General features: G+C 39.3%; 1 protein-coding gene across 2 annotated transcripts; it reads left to right on the top strand.

Moving 5' to 3' along the window:
* Positions 1–332: 332 nt before the first annotated feature.
* On the top strand, positions 333–20,634 carry LOC122875409 (growth arrest-specific protein 2). 2 transcript variants are annotated; one of them, XM_044194476.1, is made up of 8 exons: positions 333–653; positions 4,860–5,021; positions 8,006–8,136; positions 12,801–12,945; positions 14,206–14,269; positions 14,414–14,624; positions 15,114–15,221; positions 19,084–20,634. In XM_044194476.1, exons 2-8 carry the CDS (start codon positions 4,877–4,879, stop codon positions 19,291–19,293), a joined length of 1,014 nt encoding a protein of 337 aa, XP_044050411.1. In that variant the 5' UTR covers positions 333–653; positions 4,860–4,876; the 3' UTR covers positions 19,294–20,634. The 2 variants fall into 2 exon arrangements, with proteins under 2 accessions (XP_044050411.1, XP_044050412.1); XM_044194477.1 differs by having other exon boundaries at positions 335–653; positions 12,804–12,945.
* Positions 20,635–21,651: the final 1,017 nt, after the last annotated feature.

The following is a 21,651-nucleotide window of genomic DNA, read 5'->3' as shown; positions in this document are numbered from 1 at the left end:
ATAAATTATCTATATTATATAGTCAATACTATTGTAAAAACAAAGCCCATCTCATTTATAGGATTAGAGAAAAAACTTAATTAATTAATGCATTCATAATTCATAATCATCTACGTATTTGTTATCGTGTCTGCTTCACGATGATCGTCATGAATTACTTACCAACTACAAAACTGTGTCATTCAAATTTAGTACTCACAGCAAACATAACTGTAGATTTGACATAGTCTGTCAGTTGGATCAGATTACATGGGAACACAGAAAAAAAAAGAAATCCATTAAATCAAAGTGGATTGAATTTCTCGGACTGACCTGCTGAATTCAGTCCAGAAATGTCATACCGAGGCAACACAAAGAGGAGAGAGGAGGGAAGCATTGCCAGCAGGATCAAACTTCCCTCCCATCATCAGCAGCAGTGTGTTGTCAGTAGGCTACATATTTGTGTGTGTGTGTGTGTGTGTGTGTGTGTGTGTGTGCAGTCAGATCCTTGTGCAAATGCGCAGTGAGAGAGACCTCCCCAGTCCACACTGGTTCAGTATTTTGGAGCCTAACCTGTAGGTCGGTGCACCGCTGTGAAAAGCATGAAAACTGGGATCCAGCAGCTCACAGGACGAGTGAGAGGAAGGTGCGCACCAACGAGCTGAACCTTCAGGGTGAGCACAGATAATGAGCTTTTTTTTTAGATTCATGCAAGACATTTTCGCTGCTTTTCTATTGCCAAATGAATGTCAGACTTTTGAATTTCTTTATGCATATTCAGATTTAGGTTGGGGGTGTAGCCTAACTTGTAGACTTTATAGCCCCCTTGTACGTCTCACCAGAAGGATGTGCGCCTCGCAGAGTAATGATCTTCTAGCTTATTTAAAAGTTGGGGCTCAGTTAAGTCTCACTTTGTGACAGTTAAGAACATGGTAATTCTTGCTTTTTTCCCTCTCAAAAGTAATTCAAGGCATCTTTAATTACAAGAATCTGACATATTTTCTTCAGTTGCAGCTCTCAGTCATTTGATTGGTTTTAATTAGTGTGTGCTCAGCTGGATTTCAGTCATAACTCATCAGGCGTCCTCCCTTGATCCTATTTCCAGAGTGGTGAAATGTTTGTTGTGGCTGTTTTTATTTGGGACAGCTGTAAAGGAGGAGACAGCTTTAAAACAGTTGTAAATGAAATGTGCTGCCGAGTGTTTTAAGAGACCAATGCAACACAGTCCAAAACCAATTTATTGCACTAAATTCAGACATGGCACCAAAAGATCTGTATGGTACAGGTATAAGTTTGTATATCTGTCAGTATTCCTGACATATTGTCTGCAGTTTGTTGATGGTGAAAATGTTTACAACACAGGGGTCTTTAAATGAAGGCCTGAAATTATTATGTCTAGAATAAATCAGGATTTATGACACTCCATGTGGTGCACTAATAAACACAAGAACAGTGTTATTGTACTGTGATATTGTGGATATATAAACAAGACTTGTGTCATAGGCTTGTTGTATGTTTTGTATTGTTTAATGTTGGATCATACCAGAGAATATTGTGCTTTTGTTCATATTTTCTGCCAGAGACTTTCTACTTTACTGACCACAGCTGGTGATACAATGTTATACCTGAATACATCACTCACTCACAACAAACACAGAGTACTTATCTGCAGTGGAAATGCTGAGACCCCTTGTTTAAATGGACAAATCAGCCTCCAGTTTAGTTTACTGTTGTAGAGGAGAAAGGCATCAATGTCACAGAGGGTTAGGAGGACAGAGCCGCTCTTGTTTTATTTAATTGATGTGACTCAGCAGTTGAAATTCCCATCCATATGTCTTTCCTGGAGCAATCTGCAACTAACCATGGCAGGTTATGATGGCTTTACTGAAGTCGTGAGGCTTTTCAGACTGAGAAAATGTATATTTGGATATCTCTGTATCACAAGTTTACTGTCAGATTCTGAATCAGATTCTGAAAATAACATCTCTAGACGAAGCAGCAAGTTCAGCAGACAAAACATGCTACATAAAGCCTAGCAGAGTGGTGGTGTTGGCTGTGTTTTTGGCCTGTAGTTGAAGAGGTCAGGCTACAGCGTGGTGAGAGGAACCAGGTATGTTTAACAACAGTTGTTTGTTTTTTTAGGACTCTTTCCTGGGAAAAAAAGACGAAGAAACCCAGTATTATTCATGATCCTGTCGAGAAGAATTCAGCTTTTGAGCTAAGATTAACATTTTGTTTGGGGCAGTTTCACTGAGAGCATGGCTCTCTTTTTCAGGAATGCCCTGATCACATTCACACAGTCACACCTGGAAGCTGTCTAGTAGTACAACTACAATCTGAGCAGCTCCACTGGAGCAGTTGGAGTTAAGGACCTTGCTGAAGTGCACCTCATTAGGCCACCACTGCCCTACATTGACACCAAGATAAGTTATCAATTTCCTAAAGGGGCAAGTGAGTCAATTGTCCACTGACAGATGTTTAACCATAACTTTAATGGAAAAATGTCTTCAGCTTTACAACAATGCATTTTTCAGCTAATCAAAGGGGTTTTACTTAACTTAAGAAGTAGGAGAGTTTGCTCAAGTGAATCATTCAGTTCATCTGAAAAAATCAAAATCACAATATTTGGAGATACGTGGTTTTCATTGGACAGTGATCGTGTGTAAAATATACAGTATATTAAAAACAATGAGTGAAAAATATTTAAGACAACATCTTCATTGTGCTAGAAAATAGAATCATTTTATTTATGTTGCCCATAGATAGATATGTCAAATGCACATGTTTTTATTCACCTATAACACCAGTGAATGGGCTTGTATGGATGCGTCTTGTACTGTGAGACAAGAGAAGTTGTCCCAGTGCCCTTGTTCTGTCTGTCAGCCTGGACCACAGTAGACATGGGAATGTAGCACCTGTGTGTGAGTGCTGAGCTCCGGAGTTTGGTGCGTGTACACAACGAGGAGCTCTTGTCTTCAGGAGGATAAGACATCAAGGTCCTGATGTCCAGTGTTGCACCACAGTGTGATTTGGTTACAGCCAACTCCAGAGGAACCTTGAAATGTTACACAGCTTTAAAGGTCAGATTCCTCGCATTGTGTTACACTCCCTCAGTATTCAGAGAAAATTCTTAGCCATCACAGACTATGAACTAATTGTTCATGGCGGCTTCACTTCCTTGTTTGAAAAAGTCCTTCTTATAATTTGCATCACATATCCTGTTGGTATTTGCCTACCATGGGGAATGTAAGGCGTTCCTGCTTGTGTCCAAGCTGGAGCCAAAATGTTTTATATGCAATAACTTGAATGCAGCTTGAAGAAGAAGAATGTAATGACAGAAAAAGAAAGGATACAGTAGAACAAAAAATGACATCAATCATATCACCAGTCTGTCATCAATGTTGTTAAGCAATCTGTAACAATAGAAAAGTTAAGATGCCTCTGTCAGCTCATGTGTTACCATTTGATGCCACCATCTTTAAGCCTTGAAGTCATCTTCTCTATGTCTGCACACTCTATCCATGTCAGTGTATACTTTGGCGAGAAAATCGCAGCACTTATAAACTTAGAATATTAACTGCAGAGCTGTTGATGTGTGCTGTTACTCTGCTCAAGTCTCACATCTGGTGCCCAGTTGTTTTGTCAATTACTCACTTGTCTCAGCAGCAGATCCACTAATGGAGTGACACTGGACTGAAATGTGAAAGATTTTTACATTACAGCTCATACAGTGAACACTTTGACAGACAGTATTGTAGCATGATATTGGAAAAGAATGTGAGAAATGTCTCATTTACTCAATGACTTCACTTTGCAGGCAGTAAGTAGCTGTTAAATATTGCTTTGATATTGAAATATTGATTTCAAATGCAGTCTCTCCATCAGACTGTAATTTAAGGCCTGCTGCTTAACTGGATTGGATTAGACTGCATCATAGATTGCAGAGTAATATGAAGGAACTCTTTGTTTGTGTCTGCTGTTTGTTGAATAGAAGTCTTACTGTATGAGTCTGGCTGGTATAAAGGTGTCTCTTGTCCAGTGAAAAGGTGGACAGGAACTGTGCTGTCAGGGTCCATGAGAACGTCTCATGTCATCAGGTGGACTGTAAACCAAACCAGGATTTAGCAAAGAGGACAAAAGCACTCAGATTCCTCTTCTCTTGTATTCATTTGATCCTCCTCTACTCCTGTTGGGAATATTGGGCCTGAATTCCAGCTGTTATTCAAGAATTGTGTCATGATAATTCAGATTGATATTGTTTTAGTCATTTTTCAAGAAAAAATACCATTCTGTGGTTTCAGCTTATCAAACATGAGGACTTACTGGTTTCCTCTGTTTTACATCATTGTCAAATGAATATATTTGGATTTTAGGCTGTTGGTTGGTCAAAATAAAAGATTTAAAGACACCACCCTGGACTCTGGGAAATTACAATGGGAATTTTTCATTATTTTTCGACATTTTAAAGACTGGACGATTAAAGATTTGTTAGTTGCAGCCCTAATGTAGATCTAGAAATAATTTTCTGTATTTACATATTCATATAGGTATACAGTATACACATAACCACATATTGGTACATGTATTATACACATACTATTATATACACACATAACATGCCACAGCATATGCATACAAGGGTGGACACAATAATGTTAACACCTCAGTGTCACAGTTCCAACATTGTAAGATTAACATTTGAGGTATTCATTGCAGATGAGTTGTATTGTATTACACTGTTACTTTTACTTTTCATTGATTTCCTATACAGTACATTTAGACATGTCTGAATTTCCCTTTGCAACTCACAGTGAAGGTTTACATTGTGTTCCTGTTTGTGCCATCTTTGTGTGTCTTGTCCTCCTCCTCTCCTTCCTCAGGCCGTCAATAGGGAACCATGTGCAGCTCCCTGAGCCCCAAACAGCCCAGTGGCCCCGGCCTCACAGATATGCAGCAGTATCACCAGTGGCTGGCCAGTCGACATGAAGCCAGCCTGCTGCCCATGAAGGAAGACCTGGCCCTGTGGCTCACTAATATTCTCGGTAAGCAACACTCACAAGCAACACATAAATGCAGGACACATCTGACTACATTTTGGCAATCTAAATATCCTAAATACATCCTTAACATAAATATACTGTATTTGCTTCTCAGTCAATCTTAAATCTCAGTAATGGAAACTTTAGATAATATGTCAGCATCAGGGTTATTTCAGTGTATATATTAAATTATCTAGGCTCAGTCCGATTAGCAATATATCATTGATTAACACTGACAAAGTTGGCCTAAGTCTTGTGTTTACTTTAATCTGTTGTTATTTGTTATAGTCATAAACAGGTTGTATTAGAAGAATGTCTTTCAATACACGTTTTTAAATAGTTATATTTCATATTGTTGCACTCTAGTGCCTGAATTTGTGGTAAATGATTCCTTATCCACAGTTTTAGCTAACTTTGCTAACAAATACAATGTGTTGAAATAGCTTGGCTTTGAAAAATGTCCTTATCTTCAACATTAATTGAACTGGTATTGCTGATGTAAACACCTCTGCAGGGAACTGGAATCAATCTGAACCTCATTCCAACCTATTTTAAAGTCCCTATAATGACCAGTTTTCATGTTCACACACACACACTCACTCACACACACACACACACACACACACACACACACACACACACACACACACACACACACACAATCTCACACACACACACACACTCACACATAGATTTGCATTAATTGAATAATGGGTGTCATTAACAGTTCTTGAATAATGCACAGCGACTAAAGGATAAGCAGCGGAGGGAGCATCAGCAGAAGCTTTGTGTAAGATTCTTAGTGCATCATGAATTCTTCTTCAACAGTACAGTCACAAAACAAATACATGAAGCACTCTGAGGATCTGATTTGAAATTAGTGTCTCCAATTTAATATAAATCGAACTCTTGGGTGTATATAAAGAAAGGTAAGTTTCAGCTTAACACACAGACTCAGTATGTTTTTTTTTGTTTGTTTCATTTATATTTCATTTCCAAGAGCTTTCATTTTTAAAATCAATAATAAAGACACAAAGTTAAGGACTCATTTCCATGTGGTCCTCTGAAACAGTGGTTCCCAACCTAGGGGTTTGAATCCCACAAGGGGTCACAAGATGAATCTAAGGGGTCATGAGATTATTTCCTGGGTAGTAAATAAAATAAAAACAAAATTCTGTCACACCAAATTATGTTTACTTTTCAGACTTTTCTCTTGTGCTAAGAATTATTTGTCAAACTACTATTTATAAAGCTGATAATGAACCTTCAAGCTCAATATACTGTGTAGTTTTACCTCTTCAGGCACCTAATATGATTTAAATGAAACAGTCTGTCAAGGGAAAATCACTCTTTGATTGAACTACTTGCAACTCATAGGCATGCACCCTGTGATGGGCAGTCACAAGTAGACATTGCTTCATAATAGGTGTTCACACTCAAAAGGTTGGGAACCAGTGCTCTAAAATAGGTAGATTGGCAGGATTAACTGCACCAGTGACCAACCAGTGTCGACACAAAAATGTACTTGTTAGCAAAACACAAATTCTTAAAATTCCTCCACCAGTGTAGGTTACAATGTAAGAATTAAGCAATTGTTCTCTGGATTTCCAAGAGGCAAACTGTCTGTTAACCAAAATTTCATCAACATTATAAGATTTAAAGACTGTATAGTCTTTCAGAAGAGAGGCAGTTCACTGATGCACCTCATGATTTGAGGTTTTTCTTCAAAATTTGCATTTGAACTATGTGTAGCTGCACTTAATATGGTTAAAATTGTTCACCCAATGGCTGGGAGTTACCTCGTGGGACATCCTGCAGACTGTATACAGTCCAACAATCATTTCTCAAATCAACTGGAAGCCAGTTAAATTCCTGAAACTGACTCCTGCCTGTGTGTGAACAACTTAGAACAAATTCAGTATCTTCTCTTTTATCTCTGGCGGTCTGTGTGTTTGCACTGGAACCAGCACAGCTAGAAATCCTCTGGTCTGCTGTGGTGAGAGATCAAGGACAAGAGAACAAGAGTAAGCACTGTGTTTCTAGTAAATACACAGTATCTAACCAGTTTGTTGGTTTAAGCCACATTACGTGTTCAGCACATTAAAATTCTAAGAAAGAAGGCGCTGATATGCTTAGCAGGGTGTACAGTTTCAGGTTAGAGCAGCGGTGCGGTGTAACGATGAGTCCACTGGTTGAGTGGGATGCAGATGCTTGCTTGTACTGATGAGTCATATTGTTGTTGTAATGGGAGGTTGGAGGAGCTGAGCAATTTATAGGACTGAGTATTTGAGTTAAAATGTTTCTCTGAGAACCCTCTGGAATATATTTTCCTCATGCAGCGAGGAGCGAGGGAGAGTTTGAGCATATAAGAGCTCACTGAGTATTTCTCAAGATTTCAATCTCTCCTTTCTGGGCTCAATTGCAACATTTGGAACTCATTAAACGTCAAACCCCCAGACCCCTCCTCCTATAAGAAACAGAAAGGGGATTAAAAAAAAATCTCTCCGGTTTCTTTCCACAGACACCCCCCTGCCACCACCTCCTATTTCACAATGATCTAACAAAGAAGGAATGGTCCTCTGGAAGTCAGTCAACTGGACACCACATGTTGATCACCAATCTATCTCTGTTACTGTGCAGGATAATGAGGCATTACTGTGCACAATCAGATGCCCCCTTTTTATGTGACCTTGACTTTGCCACCCCAGTATGTACTACCAGAAAATCCCCCCAGATTCCCCTAAGTCATGTTGTAATATTTGAACATTTGGTTTCTGCAGAGCTGCCTAAACCCAGCAGCACAAGCCAAGCTCAATCAACCAAGCGATTTCTGAGAGTCAATAACATTGCGTCAGGTTCAGCTTCAGCTGGGATTGGATAGGAGATTAAATTTTATTTCCTTATACTGTATATATATTCTAAAATGAGCATTTTTGTGTTGAATTTATTGCTGGATTCTCTGCTTTCTTTATGTGTCCCTTGGTCAGGTCTGGAAATCACCGCCGAGAGCTTCATGGATCGCTTAGACAATGGCTTCCTGTTGTGCCAGCTGGCTGAGACACTACAGGAGAAGTTCAGGCAAAGTAATGGAGACCTGCCTGCCCTCGGCAACAGCAAGGTACGGAGAAACCTGAGAATTACAGTAGTCTGGCATGATAATGGTTACAGCGAAAACACTAATCTGGAAGCCAGATCTTGGCTGAAAGTGTTCCTGGACTGACTTTGAGTTTGAATGATTGGACAGAGGATTGATCCTGAGAGGGGAACCATCATTCAGGCAGTAACTTATTACATCATTTTGACTGACAATCACTATGGTTTCAACTATTTTAACACTTCTCCTGCTTGCTCAGAAAAGAATGTGAAATTCAGACATGTGAAGTTTTACATGTTTTGTTTTTCACACAAATCCATGTTTAATATCAGTTTTCTGTATTGCCACATGGATGAATGATCCCTTGAAATAATTATTTTCTGTATAATTAATCAGAATCAGAAATACTTTATTGATCCCCGAGAGGAAACTCTTTCATTACAGCTGCTCACTATCACGTCAATGCACCCTTGAGAATAGAAGGAATAGAAGTACTATTGGGACCAGACTGCTTGAAGACAACAGTATTGACGTTTTATTGAGACTCACTGAGACAGGAAACAGACCTTAGTATTAGGTTTCCATCAATAAGATCAATAAAAGCTATGCTTATAGAGTCCCTCCCATCTCAAAGATATGTTGATATCATAACCTTTGGAGAGTAATATAGAGACAGAGAAACAATTCTGAAAACCTAAAAATGGTAAATAGCATTATATTTTATATCCATCCTGTCCATAAATCTTGTTGATTGGTTTTGGCAGCTCAGCAGCGATCATGAATCCCAACTTTGCAAGGAGCTCCACAATTTCAGAAAGCAGTGCACAAAGGGTGGGTTGGGGGGTGGGGGATGGGGCCTGCAGCCTTCAGCAGGGCAAAAAAAGAAAAAATAAGGCTGGCGAGGACACATTAACTGATGGGGCCCCACATCCCCTGTGAGAATTGGCAGAACTATGTTAAATGTTAATTTTTTGTGAGTCTTGAGTGAGGGTTTATTGAATTTTATAAGATTAAAGGGTAACCTTGCAAGTCGTTATCTGTAATTTAAACCAAGCAATCTGTGCAGTAGTATATTTTACTGGGTCAGTGCTCAAGAAAACAAACCGATTGGGGTGCAAATCCTTTGACTGTATCAGCTTCAGAGCTACTGCAAGAAGGTTTGATGTCTTCAGCATATTACTACGATGGCGAGAATCTTTTTGAGGACTACTTTTGCATTCCCTCGCAATATGTTTTGCGTTCTTTTGCAATACTTTTGCATTACCTGGCAAAACTTTTCTTCTACCATTCCTTCAGAGCCATATGTCTATTTCCACTCAGCTGCTCCCAGTGCAACACAACAGTAAATCAGCTCATTGAACTTGACTTTGAACCGGGCATTAAGTATGCTGATATAGTACTACTGCTCAATAGACATGCATGGATATGTAATTAGTGAAAGTAAAATTAAAAGAATTCTTAGATCAAGTGGTCTCTCCAGAAGAAAGCAGTACGGTAATCTGCAGGATGCTGTCGGTTTCATTCGTGGACGGTTACTGTATCTGTACTGTACTGGACCCCAGAGGGGTTTCACCGAGGAAAAGGAGACGTCTCCAGAGGCGGAATTACAGATGTACAGTTGAATCTACCTCATAAAGCTAATGTGCTGTATTTGTATGAGTCAAAAAACAACAAACAAGAAGGCGACTGAAATGCTGCAAACAGAGTCTGTGGTTCTGTCACAGAAAGAGCAGACAGCATTGAACCACTTGCAGAGATACATCAGCAATGCAGACCAACGCAAGTTAGAAAGCTTTTTGCGTTTTAACACAGGGTTCTCTGTTCTTTGCACAAAACAAATTAAAGTTACCTTCAATGCTGAAACAGGTTTTGGTAGAAGGCCTGTTGCTATAAGTGTGGAGCATATTTGATGTTCCTTATACATACAGCTCCTACCTAGACGTTTGATAATGTTCTATCTGATAACTTCTTTGCAATGGACATCAAATAAGGTGAGGTTTCCGTAAACAATGCTTAATGCATTAACTTGAGAATCTCCACACTGCCTTCCATTACAAATAGACATACAGCTCAGAAGGAACGGAAGAAGAAAAGTATCGCGAGGTAACGCAAAAGTATTGCGAGGGATTGCAAAAGTAGTCGTCAAAGAAAATCTCACCATGACCTTTAGGGGGCTCTGCGTATTACTGACAAATCAAAGGAAAATATTTTTCATGTATTTCCACTTGTGCCCAGTCTATAGAAATCCATAGAAACATCCTACAGTATCAAACAAATTTGCATTGACTTTGTAAAAGTTTTCTAGAGCTTGATTATTATTTCAAACCTAAAATTTGGTATTAGTTTAAAAATAAAATTGTTTCAATCTCTAGTCCTGAATATGAAAAAAGCTTAATCTTGTAGACATGAATGCACGTTTTTAATATCTGAACTTACTTACACATTGAACTGATGTCTGGTGCTCAGTGGGATTATATTTTTCTAAGAGAGGAAAACACTGATTAGGGCATTAGTGAGAGTTGTTGATATTTGCACTGTGACATTACTGTGCTGATGACGGTAGGTCTCCTGATCTCAGTGTGTGTGTGTAGCAGCACAGATGTGAGGAAATACTTGAGGTCAGTGACGGTGTAGGATGGCAGAGGAGCTACTGAAATAGAGGAGCCTATTGATCGTGGAGACCAACAGAGAGAGAGAGAACAGAGGAGTCCTGAGGCAGATAGGAACCCTGGAGAAAAAATAGAGTGATCTACCCTGACCTGCAACTTAGGCTTCAAAATCCATGTTTATCCATGTTATAGCTACTTACAACTCACATTAAGCCCTTTCAGTTTAATGTGCCATGAAAGATTAATCACGTTCTCCATGCCTGATACACTGTAACTCATGTAATTTTAAGTTTAAATTTTCATGTCAAACAATTGTTGCTTTAGCAACTTATCATTGCATTTTATAAGCTGTAGCTGTTTACTGTTATATTTTACCACTTTAAAGAGAACTTCCATCTGCTTTTAAGCCTCATTATAAGTTGGTGTGGTGTGTGGAGTCAGACTAAGTGATTCCAGCAGAGAGAAACGATGAATCTCTTTGTAGATGCTGTCTCTTGCACATCTTCCCACGTGTTTGTATCAATCAGTATCAACTGCAGATGAGTGAAGATGATATTTCTTTCTTGTCATATTACTGCCATGTCCCAAGTTCAATACCACCACCTCATTAACTGTTAAAATGTATTGCCATACTATGGAAATGTAAAGTAAATGTTCACCATTTTAGGAAATATGCTTGATACAGCATCACTTCCATATCTGTCCATTAAATGTGAAGCTATAGCCAGCACTCTGTTAGCTTAGCGTAGCACGAAGATTGGAAACGGGGAAAGAGCTAGCCTGGCTCTGTCCGAAGGTAACACAATCTGCCTACCTGCACCTCTAAAATTCACTAATTAACACGTTCTATCTCGTTTGTTTAATCTGTAAAAAAACAGAGGTGTGAAAACGACAATTGGCCGTTTTACCAGGGTTTTGAGTCAACTATTTACCCTGGTTGGGACTAGTTGCCAGCCAACCAGCAACAGAGACTCCAGGAAGTTACTGTGCCAGATATGGTTCGGCACATAACACCCCAAGCTTTAGAGGTGTCGGTAGGCAGATTTTTCTACCATGGGACAAAGTTAGGCTAGCTGTTTCCTCGTTTCCAGTTTTTATGCTAAGCTGAGCTAACTGGCTTACTGGATATGACAGTGGTATAGTCTTCTTATCTAACACAGCAAAAAAGCAAATGAGCATATTTCACAAAATATCAAACTATTCCTTTAAACTGTGCATGTACAGCTGTGAAAGTAGATGTGTTGAGAATATGCTATGCTAATATCATAAAGTTTATAATATTTCTATGTGAAAGAAAATTTTTTCAAGCAAAGTACTTCCTTATCCTTATTAGTTCCCATACTTTTAAACATAATGTCTTCCAAAAGTTCTGTGCCTTCTGTGCAATTATTATATATGTTAAGGTGCAGATAATACAGCAAGTCACCACAGGAATAATAACATGTCAGATTGTTAGATCAAACGGCACTGGAAATGTGGCCAACATTATTTCTCCAGGAATGCAAAGTAATTCAACAACAGAAAGGATCTCAGACAAAAAGTCAAAAGGAGAGCCTGGAAAGAAAAGAAAAATACCCACAAAAGCCTGCATATTTCCAGCATGAGCTCATTGCACCTTTCTCATAGCACAGACGCACATATCCTGTATAAAACCACAGCAAGGCGCATAAATCTCCCCGAACAGACCGTGTGGGGGCTGAAACCCATAAGCATGTCATTTGATCCCAAATCATAGAAGGCCTGGTAAAGTAGCTCCAGTTTTCTAACCCGCCATCTCCCATATTGATCTGTATGGAAAAGGTCCTTGATCATGAGCTAAAACCAGAGCCTCAGCAGATGGAGAAGAAATCAGTCTAGATAAAAAGTGTGTGGCTCTATGTTTTGATGGAAACTCTGGGGATTGGGCTGGACAAGTCACCCTGGTGGACATTTGTTTTCTTTTTGTCAAACACACAGTAAAAGATCATGTTCAAGTGTCCAAGAACTATTCATCGATGAAAGTTAGGAGATAGTCTTCATCTTAGGTTCATTTTTGTGTAGCGTACATGAAGACATCTACTAACCTCTCTATGTCTCTAGCAGAGTATTCCCTATCGGAGGATACCATGCCGGCAGAGCGCTCCCTCCGGTTCCTTTTTTGCACGGGACAACACAGCCAACTTCTTGGCTTGGTGTCGTAAGGTCGGAGTTGGAGAAACATGTCTGTTTGAGTCAGAGGATTTAGGTGAGTGTACTCTTTTTCCGCCATAAACATCAGAGCACTAGAAAATCAGAATGTTGGACTAACACCGTAGTCTATAAACAGGCTTCAGTTTCCTCATAGAGATACAACACAGTCAGGCTTTGGCTGTCACTGGCACTGCCAGGGCATTGGACTCAGATTGCTATCTCCTGTGAATGGCGTGATTGTGCAGGTAGAGTATCACGCAGGTTGGACTGCTTCCTCTCCTCCCCTCTGAGGCTCAGAGGACTCACATCTCCAGGCTCCGCTTTAACTCCTTTGACATCGACACAAAGCTCACAAGGGCAGCAGGGAGTACTGTGATGGGAGCAGCTCTACCTGACGATATGGACATGTGCATCTCGATTAATGTGCTCATGCACAAAATGTCTGGAGTAAAACAAAGGGAGCACAGACAGAAGGGTGTGAGTTAGTGAGAAAGTAGGCCAACACTATGCAAATGTTTTCCTCAGTCCAGAGTAGGGGCATTTTACTCTCTTCCTCATTCACACACTGTGTTTTATCTATGCCTTTCTAATCTATTACAAGGATTTTTTGCATGTTATGTCACTGAAATATGCTTGCAGTTATGCCTAGACTGAAATATTGTCCTTACAATCAGATGTACAGTATGTGACCCTGCCAGTGACAGAAATGCCCAGAATATTCATACATTCCTGTAATTTCTGACTAATGGCTGGTCAACCATCGCTAAGCAAATTAAACTATCCAAATCATTTCTAAGGGCCAAGTTACACACACAGTAATCTATCAACACTGTACCTTCACATGCAGTGGACATGTAATTGTGATATAAAATGTTGTGAAAATACTTTAACATTAACAGCTGACACCTGTCTTCTTTCTTCCTTTCTTTCTCCCTTTATTTCTGTGGATGGATTTACCAGTTCAGCAGTAGTAACAACACCAGGTTTGCTATCATGCAGTGGATAATTTGTCTATAATGCATGGTGTGGTGTGTCACATGTATCGTATAGCTTTTATCCACTCTTGCTGTCTGGTCATATGTTCTGTGAGGTTAAAATAAACACCTCAAGGCTCTATATACATCCCAAGTCAGAATACATTCGGGATAAAAAGGATTGCAGAGGAGAGGAACATTTGAATGCATGAAGCTCATTTTTATGTGCCTCTCTTAGCATCACACAGCCACTCATCCTCACTCATTGCCTTTTTCCAGATACCATACAGTGTCTATATACTGTAATTACCCAATGCTAAAAAGTTGATCTCTTCCTGTAGTTCTTCATAAGCAGCCACGAGAAGTGTGCCTCTGTCTTTTAGAGTTGGGACGGATAGCATCACGGTATGATCTTGCTTTTTATATTTCTCTTTATTTATTTTAGTTCTTCCATGACTATTTCCCCATTTACTTCTTTAGATTATTTTGTAAATCCTTTCTTAATTCTACACTTATGGAATGACATCACTCTTTGTTTCCTTGGTCTAGGTACAATGTGGAGCCTCCTGGCCTCATAAAACTGGAGAAAGAGATTGAACAAGAAGAGAAAGCACCTCTACCACCTCCATCACCTGTATCCCCAGCTCAGCCCCTCCCTCCATCTCCCTCTTCATCTCCTACCCCGTCTCCTTCCCCATCTCCGACTCCTACCAAAGTCAGTTCCAGCAAGAAAAGTACAGGGAAGCTGTTGGATGATGCTGTAAGTCAGCAGTAGTTAACCTCTGGTTTTGCCTCTACTTTTGATATCAGGGTGGAAGCACATCCATCCATCCATTTTCTACCGCTTGGTCCCGTTAGGGGTCGCGGGTGACTGGAGCCTATCCCAGTGACTTTGGGCCTTAGGCAGGGTACACCCTGGACAGTGGCCAACTCGTCGCAGGGCTAACACAGACACAGACAAGGACAGACAACCATTCACTCTCACATTCATTCAATACGGGCAATTTAGAGTTATCAATTAACCTACATGTCTACATGTCTTTGGACGGTGGGAGGAAGCCGGAGAACCCGGAGAGAACCCACGGTAACACGCAGACTCCACCCAGAGAGATTGTGTGATGTTGGTCTGGTCCGGGAATCGATCCCACGAACCCACGATCTCCTTATTGGGAGGCAGGAGCTTTAGCCGCTCTGCCACCGTGCAAGGGTGGAGGCACATGTATTATGTTTATCTTTGTTTGTGTTACAGGTAAGACACATTGCTGATGATCCCCCCTGCAGATGTCCGCATAAATTCTGTGTAGAGAGGCAGTCACAGGGTCGATACCGTGTTGGGGAGAAGATGCTTTTTATCCGGGTGAGTTTATTACAATAATGTTTAGATTTATGCAGCATCTGGTGTTAGAAAATGTTTTAATTTTTGAACAGTGGTGGAAAAAGTATTAAAATTTATGCTACTTTGTACTTCACTACATTTTCAACATTGTACTTATTATTCCACTATATGTATTTGACAGATATAGCTGACTAATGACTTTACAGATTAATATTTTACAGTCATATAATCAGCATCATGTATTCAATTCATCTAAGAGTATTTAAAAAAGTTCAAACAGCAGCAACATTAAATGTTTTATACATCTCAGTGCGTCAGTGGTAATAGTCCAACACTGAGTAATGGACCTGCCTAATGACTACTTTTACCAATAATAGGCTACTTAGTATATTTTGCTAATAATCCTTCTGGACTTTTATTTTTTTTAATTTTGAATGGAGGACTTTTACTTATAACGGAGTGTTTTAACATTGAGGTATAGCTACTTTTACTTAAGTAGAGTCTGAATTCTTCTTCCAGGGCTGTACTTCATATAGCTTATTGTCCAACTGTGTATCACATTACCAGAAAAAAAAAACCCTTATTCTGCAAAGTAATTAGTAACTGCAAATGTTGGATAAGTGTAGTTGCATAAAAAGTACAATATTACCATCTGAAATGTAGTGAAATAAAAGTATAAAGTTGGTAACAATCAAGCAAAGTGCCAGTATCTACTGTATAAACTGAACTGGACTAGACATTTACGTTTACTTTGGATCTCTGCTGTTAAACATGTCATGCATGTTTTCATTCTCTACGTGTTTTATTGAGTTGATATATTTTACAACATAATACAAAAACCTCACAAAAATGACACAAGTTCATATCTTTGCTAATCCAATTTCATCCATTCTATAAATTTTCCAATCAATTTGGGGTTGATAACAATAAGGTCTCACATTGCAGTGCAAACCCCTCTCCATTCACACAGCATATGGTAGTATGTTGATACAAGGGACTGGTTTTGGGATGAAAGTAACCCATTGTGTCTGGAGAGCCCGCCTTTGCTGTGAGGTCTCATTTACTGGTAATGGTATTCCGACTATGTCCATCTTCAGCCAAACATAATGTGGCTCACTGGCTGCAAAAGGAAAATAACATCCACACATTTCCATATGATCTGATGACTGAGTTATTACTTGGAAAATATTTTACTAAGCTATATCACCCAATACTGGCCGTTGCATTAATTACATCTTATAATCATACTGAATCCATCAGCCCAGGAAGTGTTACTCGACTTTCTCAGAGTGGAAGGACAAAAGGTACTGGAGAAAGATAAATTGAGGTTAACACAGATTAGAGAAGTAGCATTGGTCCCGTTGGGATCCTGGTTACTTGGCAACCCACATCCAGGATTCACACCTCTAAGAATGTGATTCATGACGATATGTTTGGGATATGAAGACGTTCAAAAGGAGTTTACTCTTGGGTGTCCTCTACTGTTGGACCATTATATTGCAACTACTAATGTCAAATCTCAACCAAATCAAATCTCAGTTATTGTAAGGTTCGGATGAACAAAGCTGGTTTGAAATATTAGTGAAGACAATAAGACTATGAAATGCTGCTAGAATAACACGAGATTCTGTGTAAATCTGAATATTTATCATCATGTGATGCCTTTTCGATGACTGAATGCTTCAGTCTCCATTGTGTTGCTGAGCAACCAAAGACAAATGGTGGGAAGCTCACAGTGTTGGTCCAGTGCAGTCTGCTATACAGTATATACACTACCTCACATGTCAAGTCAACTCAGTTTTATTTATATAGATAATTACAGTATGTGAGATACATCATCTTTATCAGGCCAAAGCAAGTCTTAAACATCTATTCATCTGTATCTCAGCCAGCACTTTTCACAGTCAAGATGCTTTAATTAAAATAATTGAAATTCCTCAAATGGTTTTACCCCCCAGCAGCTGCTTTCACTGAAAAGGCATGAATACAGTTCGGTCAAGTCACTCTCTGTAGGCAGCTGTGGAGCGAGGACAACAACGGCATGCAGCGCATATAAGAGTCTACTCCACAATTATCTTTACAACCTGAGCGACTGACCTTCTCAGCTCCTGAAATAAATGAGGTGGCTGTAGCCTCAACAAGGGGGCAGAGTAACATCACAGTGTTTGTGAGAACTGCTGTCCAAGCTCAGCCCCGGGCCTCTGTCCTTCTCTGGGCTGCTGAGGAGGGAATGGGCTCAAACAAGGGTCTTGTCCCAAAGCAGTGTGATTGAAACCCCTCTGCATCACACAGGTCCATTAAATCCACAGTCACAAAGCCTGAAGGCCTGGTCCTGGTGATTGGAAGCACTGCCCCTACAGTGCCCTCTTGATTGATTCTTTTAAGAGGCTTATAAATGTTGCATGTTATGCTGCTGGAGGGCAGGAAGCCTCATATCTGGCCAGACTGAGGTGACAATATCATGAGGTAGTTTACCCTTTTTATCAAATGCTTCACTTTGGTATTTGTCTGAATCATTCTCCTACTGTTTGTGTTTTTAAAGACAAATAAAGCATCCTAATAGTCTTAATAATAACCTGTTTATTTACAAGCTTGTTTTAGTAGAGGTGTAATGGCGTGTTAATAAGGTACAGTAGGGTGATAAGGCTCCAGAGTGAGGCAGACATGTTTTATGTGCACAGCCTCTGGGGAATGTGAGTGTCTGAGCTTCTAATATATCAGAGCCTTTTATTTCTTCTTCTCTTTATTATAATGGCCGATGTTGCCATGGTACCCAACCTTGAGAATGCGCTCTGATGTGGCAAGCAGGTGGCATCATTTTGAAGCAAATGTTGCAGATTAAATGATGAAAAAACACTGTATATAATTCCTTGGTTAAACAGAGCATATACTGTAATTTTTAGGTTTTGTGCTTTTTAGTGATGAAATAGCAATTGTCTGAATATTTTTTAGCCATGCTAGCGACCTGACTCTAGGGATGGCAGTGTTGGTCTGTTTGTTTGTTGGTCTGTCAGTGAGTTGGCCCTCCACTTTGGACCAGACTGAAACATCTCAACAACTATTTACATGGACTACCATGAACTTTTAATAACTTTGGAAATCCCCTGACTTTTCCTCTAGTGCCAACTCAAAGGTTCGCATTTGTGTTTTTGAGTGAAATATCTCAAAACTATTGGATGAATTGCCATGAAATTTGGTGCAGACATTCATGCCCTCCTCTGGATGAATTTTAATAACTTTGGTGAATTCTTGCCTTTAATCTAACGCCTTTATCGCGTCCAAATTTCAGGTCACAAATGTGTCCAATACTTTGGTTTATGACTCAATACCTGCAAAACTAATAACATTCCTGTCCGCCTCAGCTGTGTTTAATGCTAATTAGCAAAGGTTAGCATGTTAACATGCTAATCTAAGATGGTAAACATGGTAAACATTATACCTGCTTAGCATTGTCATTGTGAGCATGTTGGCATGCTTACATTAGCATTTAGCTCAAAGCATTGCTGTGCCAAAGTACAGTCTCACAGAGCCGCTAGCATGGCTGTGGACTATTAGTCTTGTTTATTATGCAATTCCAGAAATGAAACAGTGAGATGAATCAATCACTCTGTCCGTAGCCGGCTCAACATGGCATTAGGGTGGTGAGATGGAGAAAGCCTCCCTCTAGGGACATCAACCAGTCCAAGGCCCCCTACATCAATCAACAACCTCAGACATCAAAGACATGCTTAACTGATAATTCAACTTCTGCCTGATAAGAAAAGCCTCAATCAGCGAAATTACATCAGTCCTATAGAAGGAAGGGCTCAGCAACAACCATCTAAAGCTCTCCTTTGACACACGGACATCAAAAGTGACATTATAATCCTATTTCTCTCTGCAGATGCTGCACAACAAGCATGTGATGGTGCGTGTTGGTGGAGGCTGGGAGACCTTTGAGAGCTACCTGCTGAAACACGACCCATGCCGCATGCTCCAAATCTCCCGGGTGGAGGGCAAGACGTCCCCCATCAGCAGCAAGTCCCCCAACATCAAGGACCTCACCCCTGACAGCTACCTAGTGGTGGCAGCCCACTACCGCAGCAAGAAGTGAAGACTGAGTGAGACTGAAAAGTGCCATTAATAAAAGGACATTGTTTACTCCCTAATGGACGTGGCTATGTAACATATCCCTGTTCTTACACATATTATGGCTACAGACACAAAAGCATTCATGGAAAACACACTTGTGTAATAGTGATGCTTTGGTTTTGTTTTTTTCTGTCAAAGAGAATTCAGTCAAATGGATGTTTGTGAATCCTGGAATCACACTAGTAGGCCCTTAACAATGTGTTTTATTTAGTTTCACAGAACTGTTAACCAGCTTTGAAAATGTGTCAAGCATTACAATATAATGAGTTAACTTGGTAAAAGTGAAGCTGTACATTTTCTTGAGTTGTTTTTTTCAGTCACTAATTGTATTATAAACAATATATCACTTATAGTAGGTAGAAGCTTTTCAGTTTTTTCTGAATGGAAGTGGTGGAGGTTTCAGGAGCTTTAAGAAGCCATCCTTGGCAAGCTGGTGTGTGATGGAAAGCAAGTAGACATTTTCCACCAAGTCAATATATTGTTTGCCCCCCTTTTTTGATTTGCCATTTGGCTGTTATTGTTATCCTAAATGCCTTACAGTACATTGAATACACAGGTGGCTCCAATGGCCACTGCACTCAAGTTGCAAATTAAACTTTAACTGACATTAGAAGAATGGAAAACTTACTGTCCAAAGAAATGTAATTTACCAAATCTTTACACGATACTCCACTGTATAGTATTCTTGTAAAAACTGCCAAATCTCTCCTAAAAAGCAAACATTGGTCATAAAATATTATGGCTTTTTGTTTATGATGTTTTATTCTATTAGGCTAAGAAAATGAAGCAATGCTTAGATTGTTTACATGTTGAATAACTATTCTATGCAATACATTTTTATACAATTATAATGTTTTAATAATTATTCATTATTAGGATAGCTCCTGTTTTATATAATTTCTATTGTAAGAACATGAACAATCACCTGTACAAGATTCAGTATGTAGTTAAATAGTACCTTGTTGATTTATGATTGATAATAATACAGCAGATTTACTCATTTGAGGTCCTGCAGTTCTTCAGTTTGTTGTATGTTACTGACCTCTAGAGGTAGTGCAATCATTGAAACTTGATGAATAATCTGTTTCCTTGGTTTAGATTCTGACAATTAATAGATATAATTCACAACATTATCATTCAGTGTATTAATTGTACAACTTTTTACCTGGAAAATAAATATGTGGGTTTGGTATGAGATCACTGGCTATGCAAAGTAACCCACAGGCTTGTATGTGAAGTACATAAGTCCAATTTCTGTTTTTAGATGTACATTTTCAATAAATTCTTAAAACTTTAAACTTCACAATTTGAAATATCTACTATTGAAATATTTTAAGCAGGAGTGGGTAAGTTTTCTTACCAAAAGCCTGAACCTTAAAGAGGAGTCTGCTTTGGAACTAGAGATGCAATTTCTGAAGAAATTGTGGCTGTGAGTGCAGGCTACCAATAATGTATGAAAATTGGAATATTTTAAGGTTTGTTGAAAAGCTCACGCTAAACTGAATTGCTGGCTTTAAAAGTTGAATAGCAATAATGTATGAAAGATGTGGAATATTTTAAGGTCTGTTGAATAGCTGACACTAAACTGCAATGCTGGCTTTAAAAGTTGAATAGTACCAATAATGTATGAAATATGTGGAACATCATAAGGTTTGAATGGAGGTCTTCACCATCTTGGGCTTTTATTTTGAAAATCTCTGTGTGTGTGTGTGTGTGTGTGTGTGTTTCTGTGTGCGAGACAAAGGTAGATTTCAATTGTGAATTAGGATTTTTGTTTCTGACCAGTTTGAATGAAGTGTGTTTTACAATTTTATGCAAGGTAAAGTTACTGTTTTTCTCAATGGAGTCTGGTGGGCTATAGCTAACATGTCTGAGATGGTCTGAGATGCTGGTTCTTTAGTGACATTTAGTGGCAGTGAATGTCGCTTACAGCAGTGGTTCCCAACCTTTTTTGTCAGACGTACTCCCACAGCCCTATCAGATGGGCCAAAGTACCAATTTGATAGATGGGATGGCTTTATGATATTGTTCAATGTTATTTTTCAGTAGTTTTAGCCAAGTTTGCAATTGTACTACTGCCATTTGGAGTGACAGAAACTGGTTGTTTCAACCATTTACAGTATCTTTACTTTTAGCTTTTTGCTATCTTTTTCTAACTAGTTATTCTGTAGTCTTAATCAACTTGCAATTGACTCAGGTAAGTGGAAAACTGAGGTATGTCTTGTACAGACTACCATAGTTGGTAAGTTATTGTGACAATAACTATAAAGATCACTATCACACAAATTAGTAATCTTACTTGTGTGTTGATTTTTCTCCT

This window comes from Siniperca chuatsi, linkage group LG4, assembly GCF_020085105.1.
Source record: "Siniperca chuatsi isolate FFG_IHB_CAS linkage group LG4, ASM2008510v1, whole genome shotgun sequence".
NCBI classification, from domain to species: Eukaryota; Metazoa; Chordata; class Actinopteri; order Centrarchiformes; family Sinipercidae; genus Siniperca; species Siniperca chuatsi.
Note: the sequence above shows the minus strand (reverse complement) of the source record. Positions and strands in the feature narration are given on the sequence as shown.